This window comes from Aureococcus anophagefferens (genome assembly GCF_000186865.1).
Source record: "Aureococcus anophagefferens unplaced genomic scaffold AURANscaffold_2, whole genome shotgun sequence".
NCBI lineage: Eukaryota > Pelagophyceae > Pelagomonadales > Pelagomonadaceae > Aureococcus > Aureococcus anophagefferens.
Window position 1 is genome coordinate 117460 of NW_008705562.1, and position 13910 is coordinate 131369.

The 13910-nt window shown below is 75.2% G+C and overlaps 2 protein-coding genes across 2 annotated transcripts; one reads left to right on the top strand and one right to left on the bottom strand.

The window, feature by feature from the left end:
* Positions 1-2715: 2715 nt before the first annotated feature.
* Positions 2716-9642, bottom strand: AURANDRAFT_70638 (hypothetical protein; the record flags this gene model as incomplete). The annotated part of the gene is made up of 7 exons (XM_009035258.1): positions 2716-3096; positions 3177-4665; positions 4942-5859; positions 6150-6577; positions 6832-7258; positions 7333-8810; positions 9061-9642. The coding sequence occupies 7 exons, from the start codon at positions 9640-9642 to the stop codon at positions 2716-2718; spliced, it is 5703 nt and encodes a 1900-aa protein (XP_009033506.1).
* Positions 9643-10183: 541 nt separating this feature from the next.
* Positions 10184-12680, top strand: AURANDRAFT_61005 (hypothetical protein; the record flags this gene model as incomplete). The annotated part of the gene is made up of 2 exons (XM_009034679.1): positions 10184-11855; positions 11959-12680. The coding sequence occupies 2 exons, from the start codon at positions 10184-10186 to the stop codon at positions 12678-12680; spliced, it is 2394 nt and encodes a 797-aa protein (XP_009032927.1).
* Positions 12681-13910: the final 1230 nt, after the last annotated feature.

The following is a 13910-nucleotide window of genomic DNA, read 5'->3' on the forward strand; positions in this document are numbered from 1 at the left end:
CCCCGGGCCCTCGGGGCCGCGCTGCGGCCGTCGGCCGCGGCCTGGGCCTGGCTCGCGCGGTCCGCGGAGCCCTGGCAGCTCCGGGGCGCGCTCGACCTCGACGCGCGCGAGCTCGGGGCGACGTGCGGCGCGCTCCTCGGGCGGCGCGACGGCCTCGAGGTCCTGGGGAGCGTGCTGCCGGGCGCGGCGACGTCGCTCTGGGCCGGGTCCGCGGGCACGCGGACGCCGCTCCACGCGGACGCGGCGACGTCCGTCGTCGTCCAGCTCGCGGGCGCCAAGGTGTTCCGGTTCTGCTCCCGGGACGACGTCGCCAACTGCGCGGACCTCCCGCCGGCGGTGCTGCGCGACGGCGACGCGGCGGCGGCGCTCGGCCTCGCCGTCGCGGACGTCGAGCGCATTCCGAACGTCGCGACCGTCGTCCTCGAGCCCGGCGACGCGCTCGTCCTGCCGCGCGGCGTCTACCACGACGTCGAGGCGCGCGACGGCCTCGCCGCGTCGCTCGTGCTCCGCGTCGACTGCTGCGCGGACCCCGCGGCGGCCGCGGCGGCCGCGGCGGCGCGGTGCGGCGCTGAGGCCGCGGCGGCGGCCGCGGCCGACGCGGCGCGCCACCTCGAGGCGGGCGACGCGGCCGCGGCCCACTTCGCGCTCCTCCAGGCCCTCGCCGCCGAGGACGCGGGCCTCGAGGCGGCGGGCGGGGACCCCGTCGACCTCGGCATCGACGACTAGCGGGTAAAGGTGAGAAGTTCAACGTTCACTTTCGAACTCGGCGACCTCCGACGACAGTGAAGTCAACTGCAGTTTCAACTTGGCGAGCGCCCGTGGCAATGGCCGCGCTCGACGCCATCCTCCCTCAGGACGAGGAGGAGTTCGCGACCGTCGCCTACTGGGACAAGTTCTACGCGCTGCGGGACGACAAGCCCTTCGAGTGGTACGTCGACGCGGCGCGCGGCGCGGCCATCGTCGCCGCGGCGCTCGGCGACGCGGCGGCGGGCGGCGGCGAGCGGCTCGTCGTGAACCTCGGCTGCGGGACCTGCGAGGTCCCGCGGGCGCTGGCCGAGGCGCGGGCCGCGCGGCCGGCGCTCGGCGCGCTGCGCGTGCTCTCCGTCGACAACAGCGCGGGCTGCGTCGCGACCGCGCGCGCGCGCCAGGCGCCCGCGGCCGTCGCCGGCTGCGCGCTCGACTTCGCCGCCATGGACGCGCTGGACCTGGACGTGCCCGACGGGTCCGCGGCCGTGCTCTTCGACAAGGGCCTCGTCGACGCGCTGCACCCGCGCGACGACGCCGCGCGGCGCGCGACGATGGCGAAGCTAATTCGGTGCGCGCGCGCCAAGCTCGCGCCCGGCGGGACCCTCGTCGTCGTGTCCATGCTCCAGGGCCACGTGCGGGCGCTCCTCGAGGCCGCGGCCGCCGCGGACTTTTACGCGACGGCGTGCCCGGCGCCCGCGGGCGCGCCGAAGCTCCTGCCGTTCGCGCTTTTCCTCCGCCCGGGCGCGCCGGGCGCGGCCTACGGCGGCGACGCGCTCCGGCACCGCGACGCCGACGCCCTCGCCGGCGGCTGGGCCGAGCTCTGGGCCCGCGTCGACGCCGCCGTCGCCGCCGCGGCGCCCGCGACGCGCGAGGCCGCGCGCGTCGCCGTCGTCGGCCTCGACTTCCGGCTCCGGGGCAAATGGAACGGCCGCGACGCCGCGGAGGCGCTCGTCGCCCGGCTCGGCGGCCTGCCGGCGGCGCTCGACTTCCGCTGGGCCGAGGCGCCGCGCGTCGAGCCCGTCGCGTTCGGCGTCTGCCGCGTCGCCGCGGCCGCGGCCGCGCGCGGCGACCGCGACCCGGACGCGCTCCGCGACGCGCTCGGCGCGGCCCTCGGCGCCGTCGACGCGGACGACGCCGCGACGTCGTCCGACGACGACGACGGCGACGACGACGGCGCCGCCGCGCCGCGGGCGCTCGAGTGCGCGTGGCCCGAGGTCACGAGCCTGACGTTCGGCGAGGGGACGCTCTAAGCCGCTCTTGAGGTCGATGGTCGAGTGTTTTATCCCTAGCCTGCCACCTCGTGCTGTGTTAGGACGTATCCTTGGGCGTGAGCTGCCCCCCCGGGCCGCGGCCCTCGTCGTCGTCGTCGCTCCAGCCGTCGTCGGAGAGGTCCTCGCGGTCCTCGGCCTCGAGCACCGCGCCCGCGCGGACGTTGCGGAGGAACGACGTAAAGTCCGCGCCGCTCTGCGAGTCGCGCTGCTGCGACGGCCGCCGCGACGGCCGGCGCGCGGCGCCGCCGGGCTCGGCGGCGCCCAGCGCCGCGGCGCGCGCGCGCTTCTTCGACTCGAGCTCGCCTGCGGCGGTTCGCGCGCGTCGGCCCCGCGGCGGCGGCGGAGGGCGGGGGATACGCGGCGCGACGCGCGGCGCCTCCGCTCGCGGAGCTTCGCCTCCTCGCGGTCCTCGAACTCCTTGCCGTAGGCGTCGACGAAGCCGAGGATGTCGTCGATCCAGGCCTGGAAGTCCGTCGTCTTCGGGTCCTCGCCGTAGGACCGGAGGCAGCCGTCGACCTGTGTGAAAATCAAATCTTCAACCCGACTTCAATGTGCGCGTATGCGAATATTTTGACACGAGCACTTCCGCCGTGCTTCGAGAACTCGCTAAGAGCAATCGATTCGTCCAAAAATCAGCCGAATCGACTTCGATTTGACCGAGCTAGAGAATTCTCAAGTTTGGCCCCGACGTCCCAGCTCACTGGTTGATTTGCACACAGCCGTCGACGTCCGCGTTGACGTCGAGGAGCGCCGCCTCGAGGCCTAGAAGAAGCGGGGGCTTCGAGCGCGGGCGCCGCGCGCGGGGAAGAAGAAAAAAAACGGCGCGGGGCGACGCGCGCTCGAGGTCGACGTCGACGTCCGCGACGACGCGCGCGACGCGCGCCGCGGCGAGGTCCGAGACCGCGGAGCCCTCGGCCGCGAGGCGCTCGCGCTCCGCGTCCGCGCCGTGGCGCTCGGCCGTGAGCGCGCGGAGCTCCTCGGCGAGCGCGTCGCGCGACGTCGCCTGCGCCGCGTCGGCGAGGCCGCCGAGCTCCCGGCGGAGCACCTGGGGCTTGACCCGCGCGTGGCGCGCGACGTACTGGAGCAGGTTCGCCGACTCCGCGCCGCCGCCGCGCGCGCGCGCGCCTCCCGGAGCTTGCCGAGCGCCGACGTGCGCACGCCCGGCCGCTGGGCCCGGGCCGTGCCGTGGTTCGCGAAGTTGGCGACGCCGAGCGCCGTCCGGAGCACGTCCCGGAGGCCGTAGGAGCCCGCCAATTGGTTCGCCGCGGTCTTGAGCGGCGCGACGCCGCCGTCCACGAGCTCCGCGCAGCGGTCCGCGTAGGTCGCCTCGAGCCAGAGGTAGCCGACCTTGGCCGCGCAGCGGGGCACGCCGCAGGCGACGACGGCGAAGAGCGCCGACGGCGCGTCGAGCGACGGCGCGAGGAGCCGCGCCGCGTCCGCGTCGCGGAAGCCGTCGCGGCGCACGGCCGCCTGGACCGCGCGGATCTCCGATTCGCCGGCGAAGAAGGCCTTGAGGGGCTCGAGGCAGCGCGCGACGCCGTCGGCGAGCGCGCGGGCCCCGAGGCGGCCGCCGTCGAGCGTGAGCAGCGTTTCAACGACGGCGTCGTCCCGCGCGCGGACGTTGCCGTGGAGCACGTTGAGCTCCAAGGCGCGGCGGTCGCCGAAGAGCTCCGTGACGAGGGACCGCTTCTTCGACGCGGGCTGGGCCTTTTTCGGCGCCGCCGCGCCGGCGGCGGCCGCGCCGCGGTCCACGAGGCCGAAGACGTCTTCGAGGTCCGCGGACGCCTCGGACCGGAGCGGCGCGTCGAAGCCGCGCCACCAGTCGCCCGACGCGAGCGCGTCGTCGTCGGAGGCGTAGTCGAGGTAGACGCGGCGCGTCTTGACGCGCGGCTTCCGCTCGCAGCCCGGCGGCGGGCCCCGGCGGACGACGGCCGGGGCCGCGACGTCGACGGCCGCGTCGGCCGCTTGGGCCGATGATGAACCCGCGCCGCCGTCGAGGAGCGCCGGGTCCAGGCCGTCGGCGCGCATCTTGTTCTCGACGGCGCCGCGGGGCACGTGCATCTGGAGCATCTTCAGGTACTTGGCGAGGACCGCGCCGCCCGCGCGCGGCGCGGCGCCGGGCTCCGCGGCGGGCTCCGGCGCGTCGAGGAGCGCGACGTCGAGGCCTTCCGCCGCCATCTTCGCGCGCACGGCGCCGTAGGGCACGTGCATCTTCAGCATGCGCGCGTAGCGCTCGAGCCGCGGGTCGTCGCGCGCCGCGGCGGCGGGCGCGGTTCGCGCGGCCTCGGCGGCGGCCGCCGCGCGGCCGTCGCGGCGCGCCGCGGCGTCGCGCGCGCGCGCGCGGTGGAGCTGCGCGAGGCGGCTCCGCTCCGCGCGCGCCGCGCGGCGGTCCGCGACCGTGCGCGTCATCCGCGCGTCGAGATCCGCGAGGCCGTCGCCGAAGACGAGGTCGCCGTCCATGGCCCGGAGCGCGTCCGCGAGCCGCGGCGGGTCGCCGGCCGCGGGCGCCGCGGGCCGCCGCCGGGCCCCGAGGCTCGCCCGGTCGGCCTCGAGGTCCTCGCCGAGCGCGCGGAGCACGCCGTCCGCGCGCGCATCGCCTGCGAGCCACGCGGCCCGCATCGCGCGGTCCGCGAGGGAGCGGCCGCGCCTGGGCAGCACAAGAGTGATTCAACGTTCGCTTCAACGTGAGTGTTCCGCGCGCGCGCGTTACGGAAAACACATCCACGCTTCGAGACCGTTCCGAGAGATGATCGCTCGTCCAAAAATCAGCCGAAACGAGTGAAAAACGGCCGAGATAGGAGCCTTTGAAGCTGGGAATGTCGCACTCTTTTGCTGCCCTTGCCCGCGCCGCTCGCCGCCGGGCGCCGCGGCGTCGCAGTCCGCGGCCTCGTCGCGCTCGCGCGCGTCGCAGGCGCCCAGGAACGCGTCCGCGGCGGCGCCGAGCGCGCGCGCGGCCGGGTCCCCGGCGGCCGCGGCCGCGCGCGAGATCGCGAGGAGCGGCGGGCACCGGTGCTCCTCGCCGCGCGCGCCGCCCGCGCCCGCGGCCGCGCGCGCGAGCACGTCCGGCGGCGCGCGCCGCCGCCGCGCCGCCGGCGCGCGGTCCCGCGACGCACTCTTCGCGAGCGTCGCCTTGGGCGCCGCGGCCGCGGGCGCGACGCGCACGACGGCGTTCGCCGCGCGGCAGTACAGCGCGCCGCGCGCGAGCGCCGCGGACCGCGTCTTCTCCGCGTCGCAGGTCGCGGCGAAGAGCCGCGCGGCCGCCGCGGCGAGCGGCGCGTCGGCGCCGCGCGCGTTGAGCAGGTCCGCGAGCGCGGCGTAGCGCGGCGGCCGCGCGTCCGCGGCGCCGCGCGGCGCCGCGGGCGCGAGCGGCGCGCGGGCGAGCGCGGCGTCGCCGAAGCGCGCGGCGCCGTCGACGCGATCCAAAACGGCGTCGACGACCCGCAGGCCCTCCTTCTCCTTGCAGAGCGCGGCGAGGAGGTCGCAGACGACGGCCGAGAGCAGCGGCAGCCGGAGCTGGAGCGCGCCGAAGGCGAAGCGCTTGAGGTTCGCGCGCTCGCGCTTGAGGCGCGCGAGCTCGCCGAGCGCGTGGGGCACGAGGCCCACGAGGCGCACGCACTTGACGGCGACGAGCGCGAGCGCCGCGTCGCCGACGGACGCGACGCCGCCGCCGCGCGCGAGGTACGCGACGGACCGGCCGAGCGACGCGAGCGTGAAGTCGCGCGTCACGACGGCCGCGAGGTCCTCGGCGAAGGCGTCGTCGGCGCCGCGGCGCCGGCCGCCCGCGCGCGCGCCCGACGCGCGGAGCAGCGCGAGCCGCGCGGGGAGCGCCGCGAGCTCCCGCCTGGGCAGGACAAGAGTGATTCAACGTCGCTTCAACGTGAGTGTTCCGCGCGCGCGCGTTTCGGAAACAGCACCCACGCTTCGAGAGCGCTCCGAGAGATGATCGCTCGTCCAAAAATCAGCCGAAACGAGCGGAAAACGACCGAGATAGGAGCCTTTGAAGTTGGGAATTTCGCACCCTTTTGCTGCCCTGGCTCCCGCGGCGAGAAGCCGCGCTCGCGGCGCCGCCGCCGCCGGAGCTCGCGGACGACGGCGCCGATGGCCCGCGCCCAGCGGGCCCGGGCCGCCGACGCGTCGACGCGGACGACGAAGGCCTCGCGCGGGTCCTCGACGTCGCTCGGCCGCGGCGCGGCGGCGTCGTCCGCCGCCGCGGCGCCGCGCGCGCGCGCGCGCCGCGCCGCGGGCGCGCGCTGCGCGTCCTCGATGGCGCTCTCCCAGAAGGCGACGCCCGCGCCCGTGCGGCAGTCGAGCTCGCGGACCTTGGGCTTGCGGCCGCCGGGCGGCGGCGGCGCGACGACGCGGAGCGAGTGCGGCCGCCCGGGCCGGCCCGCGCGCGCCGTCGACGTGCCCCGGGGCACGGCCATGGTCTTGTCGTAGGCCGGCCGGCCGCCGCGCCGCGACGCGTGGGACACGACGCGCAGCTCGCCGTCGCGGAGCGTCGCCACGGCGGGGAGGTAGGAGATGCGGCCCGTCACCCATCCCCGGCTCCGGACGACGACCTCCGCGTGGGCCGACGCCTCACCCATGAGAGGCGTGCGCCGAGAGGCGTGCGCCGACGAGGAGTTATCAACGACCCGTCGCGCCGCGCGCCGGCGCCCGTTTCTCGACCATCTCCCGCAAACGTTTACGATCGCGTACGATCGACTTCCGCACAACCCAGCGCTGTTAGGCCCTCCAGACACCCCAAGGACACGCCCCCCCTCCTAGGAGACGATCGGCGCTACCCCGACGTGAGCAGGGGCACGGCGGTCACGTTGCCGAACTCGTCGATGTGGACCCGCTCCTCGACGAGGTCCTCGACGCGCGGCCGCTCCCACGCGGCCTCGCCCGTGGCCGTGTTCCAGTAGTAGATGTCGCCGTCGTCGGTCGCGACCTCCTCCCACTCGTCGGGCGGCGCGCCCTCGAGGTACGCGCCGCCGCCGTCGCCGCCGTCGTCGTCGCGCGGCGCGATCTCTTCCGCCGGCACGCCCGCGCGGAAGTCGCCGTCGCTGAAGACGACGTCGTAGGTCCCGTCGCCGACGTCCTCCGCGACGCGGCCCGGGTACCAGAGGCCGTCCTCCCACGCGGCGAGGCAGAAGTCGCCCCGGCGCCACCCGTAGAGAGCGAGCGCGCCGGCGTCGCCCTCGGGCGCCGCGGCCGCGCCGCCGCCCGCGGGCGCGGCGGGGGCGGGCGCGCCGGCGCTCGCGCCGGCGTCGTCCGGCGCGGGCGCGGGCGCCGCGTGGACGCTCTCCGACGCGCCGGACGCGAAGGACACGAGGTCCGGCCCGCGTAGTTCGTCTGGAAGCCCTCGCGGTTCGCCGCGCCGACGTTGGGCCGCATCGTCGGCCGGGCATTGCGGGGCCGCGGCGGCGCCTCCGTCGACGCGGACCCCCACGTCGCCTCCGTCGCGAACGTCCGCGCGTCGGACCGCGCGTCCGCGTCGCCCGGCCCGCGCGCGCCCGCGTCGTGGGCCGTGCGGATGCGCCAGCCCACGAGGTGCTGGACGGACCGCCGCCGCTGGAGCGCCTGGAGCTTGAGCGCGACGCGGCCGCGGTCGCGGCGCCGCCCGAGCCGCCGCCGCGCGCGGCCGAGGAGCCGCTGCGCGAACGCGAGGCTCCCGGACCGGCCGCGCGCCGCGCGCTCCGCCGCGCGGCACTCCGCGAAGGCCGCCCGCGCGAGGCGCAGGTCGCCGCGCGCGGCCTCGACGCGGACGTCGTGCGTCTTGAGCGTCGACCGGAGCCGCTCCCGGAGCGCGTCCTCGACGTTGACCGCGCCCAGGAGCCGCGCGTCCGCCGGCGACCTCGCGCGCGGCGCCCGCACCACGGCCTCCTGCGCGTCGGCGACGACGGCCATGGCCCGGGCGATGAGCGCCTCGATGGGCCGGCGCGCGGCCTCCCGCAGCTCCTCGAGCGCCTCGATGCGGAGCTCGCGGCCTTTGACGTCATCCGCGGCCGCGCGCGAGTGCCACTTCGCCGCCTCCTTGGCGAGCACGGCCGCGGGGAACTCGCGCCGCGCGGCGCGCACGTAGACGAGGAGCACGGCCGCAGCCCGCCGCGCGGCGACGACGCGCGCCTCGCAGGCCTTGGCCCCGGTCGCGGCCGCCGTGTCGACGCGCGCGGCCTCGATCACCCGCGCGTCCTCGAGGTCCGCCTCGTCGAGGAGCCGCCGCGGCGATGTGAGCCATCTCGGGGGGCCGCCGCGCGGCGACCGCGGCGGCGTCGCCGGCGGCGGCTCGAAGCCCCAGAAGAGGTCCCCGGGCGGCGCCTCGTCCGCGGCCGGCGCCGCGACGCCGCCCGCCTCGCTCGGCGGCACCTCGTCGTCCCTCGCGACGTCGTCGCCCCACCAGAGCACGGGCACGAGCTTGCCCCGCGACGCCCCGCGCTCGAGCTTGCCCCGCGACGCGCCGCGCTCGAGCTTGCCCCGCGACGCCCCGCGCTCGAGCTTGCCCCGCGACGCCCCGCGCTCGAGCTTGGCCCGCGACGCCCCGCGCTCGAGCTTGGCCCGCGACGCCCGGCCCTCGGGCGCGCCCGCGCCGCGCTCGGCCGCGGCCGGCTCCTCGGCGTCGCCGTCGCCGTCGCCGTCGGCGACGAACGTGTCGACGCGGACGTCGTCGGGCCCCGCGGCGAGCGCCGGCTCGGGCCGCGGCCGCCGGCGCCGGGGCACGGCGCCGCGGAAGGCGGTGGACCGCGTCGGGTCCGTCGTGTAGCGCGCGCAGCCCGCGAGCGACGCCGACTCGCCGAAGAGGGACCCGACCTGTGTGCAAATCAACCAGTGAGCTGGGACGTCGGGGCCAAACTTCAGAATTCTCTAGCTCGGTCAAATCGAAGTCGATTCGGCTGATTTTTGGACGAATCGATTGCTCTCAGCGAGTTCTCGAAGCACGGCGGAAGTGCTCGTGTCAAAACATTCGAATACGCTCACATTAAAGTCGGGTTGAAGATTTGATTTCCACACAGGACCCGACCGAAGGCGCGGCCGCGAGCGCGGACAGCGCGCCTCGGACGTCGGCCCCGGCGCTCGCCGACCGCGCGGGCGCCAGGTAGGGCGGCCGCGGCGTCGAGTCCTCGGGCCGCGCCCGCCGCCGGCGCCCGGCGGCCGCGCCGCCGCGCCCGGGCCGCAGCGCGGCCGCGGCCGCGGCCGCGTCGCGCCGCGCGGCCGCGTACGCCTCGGACGCGGCCCGGCGGCCGTCCGCCGCGTGGACGGACGCGCCCGCGAGCTGGTCGAGGGCCTCGTCGACGCGCCCGACGGAGACGGCCCCGAGGAACGCCGCGACGTCGAGCGGCGCCGCGGGCCGCTCGCGGCGGAGCGTCGCGTAGTCGTCGACCTCGCCGGCGCCGGCGCCGCTCGCCGGCGGCCGCGGGGCGCCGTAGGCCTCGACGCGCGTCCGCCGGCGCTCCGCTTCGCCCGCGCCGAAGGCCGCGAGGGACCGCTCGAGCGCCTCGGCGGCGGTGTCCGCGTTCGGCCGCAGGGGCGCGATGGGGTAGCGCGCCGGGTCGACGACGGCGGCGCCCGCGGCGGCGGCGGCGCCCGCGGCCACGGCGTGCGACGTGTGCGGCTGGCTCACGAGGATCGACGGCCGACCCATTTGCCTAGGGGGCTGTCATCTCCCTCGGACCATCGTCGGCGCTGAATGATTTCATCACGGTGAATTTTGCAGTCAGATTTGAATTCCCACCTAAAAATTCTTGTGACCGGGCTCCGCACGCTGCGTGCGCCACGCGCGCTGCGCTCGACGCGCGCGAAACGCCGCCGTTCGCGCCGCAATTCAAACGCACCCAACGACCCGAACTCCACTCGGTCGGACGCCCGCGCGCGCCGCCGCCGCGCACCCGCGTGCCGCCACGTGGCCTCGCGCTCCACGACGCGGTCAAACGCACGCGCGTCACCGAGCGACGCCTCCCTCGTGGGTGCGGTAGTCGTCGTCGACTAGGGTTCTTCCGTACGAAAAATCAATTTGCCCTTGCTTAGGTTTGCATTGAAGTGAAATATCTAGACTCACCCTTGGTGCCGATGGGTTGCAGCATTGATCCGGATCAAGAATGGTTTGGCATGCAGCCCGCTGGCATCGCCGCTGCGTAGCCGTAGCGAACGGATCGGGCGCGCGTCCGCGGGAGCGGCGCGCTCCCATGAATTCCCTCGCTGCCATCGCTGTCCTCCTCGCCCTGCCGCGAGTGACGGCCCAGTGCGCGCCCGGCACCGTCGCGTTCTCCGAGCACGTGATCACGACGCTGGCCGACGACGGCCAGTCCGTCTTCGCCGTCGACGTCGACGGCGACGGCGACGCGGACATCCTCACGGCGTCGAACTACGACGACACGGTCGCGTGGTACGAGAACGACGGGTCCCAGTCCTTCGCGGAGAACGTCCTGACCAACTCGGCGAACGGCGCCAACTTTGTCTTCGCCGCGGACGTCGACGGCGACGCGGACGTGGACGTGCTCGCCTCCGCGGGCCAGGACAACTCCGTGACGTGGTTCGAGAACGACGGCTCCGGCGGGTTCACCGGGAACGAGATCACGGCCAGCGATACCTTCGTGACCTACGTCTTCGCGGCGGACGTCGACGGGGACGGGGACGTGGACGTCCTGTCGGCGGCCTACTCGGGCGAGACGGTCAAGTGGTTCGAGAACGACGGGTCCGAGGGCTTCACGGAGCACACGATCGCGTCGTCGAAGGCCGGGTCCAAGTGCGCGTTCGCGATCGACGTCGACGGCGACGGCGACGTGGACGTCATCGGAGCGACGCGGGTCCCGAGCGGGACGGGCGCGGCGACGTGGTACGAGAACGACGGGTCCGAGGGCTTCACGGAGCACGACATCGACTCGGGGTACAACCTGAACCCGACGCCCGTCTTCGCGACGGACGTCGACGGCGACGGCGACGTGGACGTGCTCGGGGGCTCCGAGGGCAGCGACCAGGTCAAGTGGTACGAGAACGACGGGGCCGAGTCCTTCACGGCCCACGTCATCACCGACTCCGCGGACGCGGTCCACACGGTGCGCGCGGAGGACATCGACGGCGACGGAGACGTGGACGCGGTCTCCGGCAGCTACAGCGCCAAGGAAGTCGCCTGGTACGAGAACGACGGGTCCCAGTCCTTCACCAAGGCGACCATCGTCTCCGGCGACTCCTTCGACGGGGCGCGGCCCGTGTTCACGATCGACGTCGACGGGGACGGGGACGTGGACGTCGTCGCCATGGCCGCGCTCGTCGACACCGCGTCCTGGTTCGAGAACGGGTGCGCCGGACCCACGGCCGCGCCGACCGCGACTCCGACGCCCAAGGCCACGACCTTCTGCACGAGCGTCGCGTTCTCCGAGCGGATCATCACGACGCTCGCAGACGGCACTCGCTCGCTCTACGCGGTCGACGTCGACGGCGACGGCGACGTCGACGTGCTGTCGGCGTCCGAGAATGACGACACGGTCGCGTGGTACGAGAGCGACGGCTCCCAGTCCTTCACGGAGCGCATCATCACGAATTCCGCGGATGGCTCCCGCTCCGTCTTCGCGATCGACGTCGACGGCGACGGCAGTATCGACGCGCTGTCCGCGGACTCCGGCGACGACACCGTCGCGTGGTACGAGAACGACGGGTCCCAGTCCTTTACTGAGCGCATCGTCACGACGCTGGCGGACAACGTCTACTCCGTCTACGCGATCGACCTGGACGGTGACGGCGACGTCGACGCGCTCTCGGCGTCCTACACCGACGACACGGTCGCGTGGTACGAGAACAACGGGGCCCAGGCCTTCACCGAGCGCGTCATTACGACCCTCGCGGACTCCGGGGGCAGACGTCGTCTTCCCGAGCCGCGGCGTCCCCGGCGCGCGTCGTTCGCCGGTCGATCAGCTCCTCGAAGAGCTTCGTCAAGCGTTCCCCATGTTCATCTCGCCGATAGTCTCGGCGCTTCCCGAGGGCGGCGCGCGCCGGGGCGGCACCGGCGAGGCCGTGGGCATGATCCTCGTCGTCCTCTTCTGCGTCGTGGTGTACGGCGCGATCCAGGGCGTCGTCGCCGTCTACGCGAGGGCCGCGCGCTGCTGCCACGTCCGCATGCCGAAGTCGCGCGATAAGCGCGAGTTTCTCTCCGCGGCTCGCGCCGTCTTCGACATCATCGACGTCGACGGCAACGGCTCCCTCGACCGCGCCGAGATCGTCGCCCGCGTCGCGCGCCCGGAGGTCCGCGCGTTCCTCGAGGACAGCGGCGACGAGACCCTCCAGGGCCTCCTCTGGCCCGGGCGGCTCGAGGCCGCCCTCGGCGCGCTGGACACGAACAGCGACGGCAAGATAGACGCGCGGGAGTGGGGGTCCGCCATCGAAGTCGCGCTCGCGAAGACCTTCGGCGACGGCGGCGGCGAGCGCGGCGACGGCGACGTCGTCCTCGCGCCCGCCGCGGTCGACCGCGCGCCGCGCGCCGACGCGTGGACCTTCGACGAGAGCGCCCGCGTCCCGGCCGTCGATATCGACTCGGCGGGGAGCGCCGTGGCCGACTTCAACGCCGCCGAGGACGCGTCGTCGCCGGTCCCCCTCGCGCTCGACGAAGGCGCGCCGGAGGCGACGCCGCCGGCGTCGCCGGGAATCCTCGTCATCCGAGCCGACGACCCGAGCCCCGAGTCCGAGTGAGGGGACTATCTAGGATAACTCGATCATCGGTATGCTAATTACAACGCTGCAGGCGGGATACGCCTCGCGCTCTGGCATACGCTGCAGGAAAGGTCCTCGCGTTTAGGGGGCTGTCATCTCCCTCGGACCATCGTCGGCGCTGAATGATTTCATCAACGTGAATTTTGCAGTAAACGTTGATTTGGAATTGCCACAGGAGCCCCAAGAAGCAGTCATGATTGATGTGGAATTGCCACAGGCTCCTGAGCCAAAGCAGTTTGCTCGAGCTGCGCGAAGTGGCAGCGTGTTCGCGGGCCTCCGTCGCCGCATCGACGGGTCGTTCTCGCGCGACTCCGCCGCATCTCTCGCGCGCGACTCCGCCGCATCACGGAAAACCCGCGCGATGGCGTCGCCCGAGGGATGGCACAAGGGCCTCGACGGCATGCTCGTGAAGAAGTGGGACCCGCACGCGAAGACGCGCGCGGCGGCCTACGAGCAGAGCCTCAAGGAGCACCAGGTCCGGCGCCTCAACGGCGAGGGCGCGTCGACCTACGCGTCGAACCAGGCGTCGAGCGTCGCCGAGCGGGGCGCGGCCGCGCGGCGCAAGGCCGCGCTCGCCAAGGAGGAAAAAGTCAACCGCGCGAGGAAGTTCAACGACCGCCACGGCGAGGCCATCGCGCGGCGCCACGCGGCGGCGGCGAAGCCGGGCCGCCACGCCGCCGCGGCGGGCCACGAGGAGAACGAGCGCTACATGGACGACTTCCGGAGCGCGTACGGCCTCGCCGCGCCCGCGCCCGTCGCCGCGGCCGCGCGGTCCCCGGGCGCGCTCGGCGCGCTCGGCCGGCACCGGGTGGCGAGCTGGGCCGGCCCGCTCGACCGCGGGCAGCTCCGGAGCTACCGCCGGGGCCCCGCGGACCCGCGCGGCGCGCTCGTCGACTGCAGCGACCGGCCCCTCCTGTGCATGAGCGTCTCCGACGACGGCCGCGACGTCGTCGTCGGCTCCGCGGACCACGCGGCCTACGGCGTCGACGCGGCCGACCCCCGGCCCAGGCCCGCGCGGACCTACCACGGCAAGGACGACGGCCACGCGGAGTGGGTCGCGGCCGTCGCGCACTGCGGGCCCCACGGCGTCGCGACCGGCGGCGTCGACGGCAAGCTCTGCCTCTGGCGCCGGGGCGCGCGGGCCGAGGACGTCGCCCCCGCGGGCGGGCCGTCGCTGTCCGTGCTCCTCGCCGACGGCGCCGCGCCCCA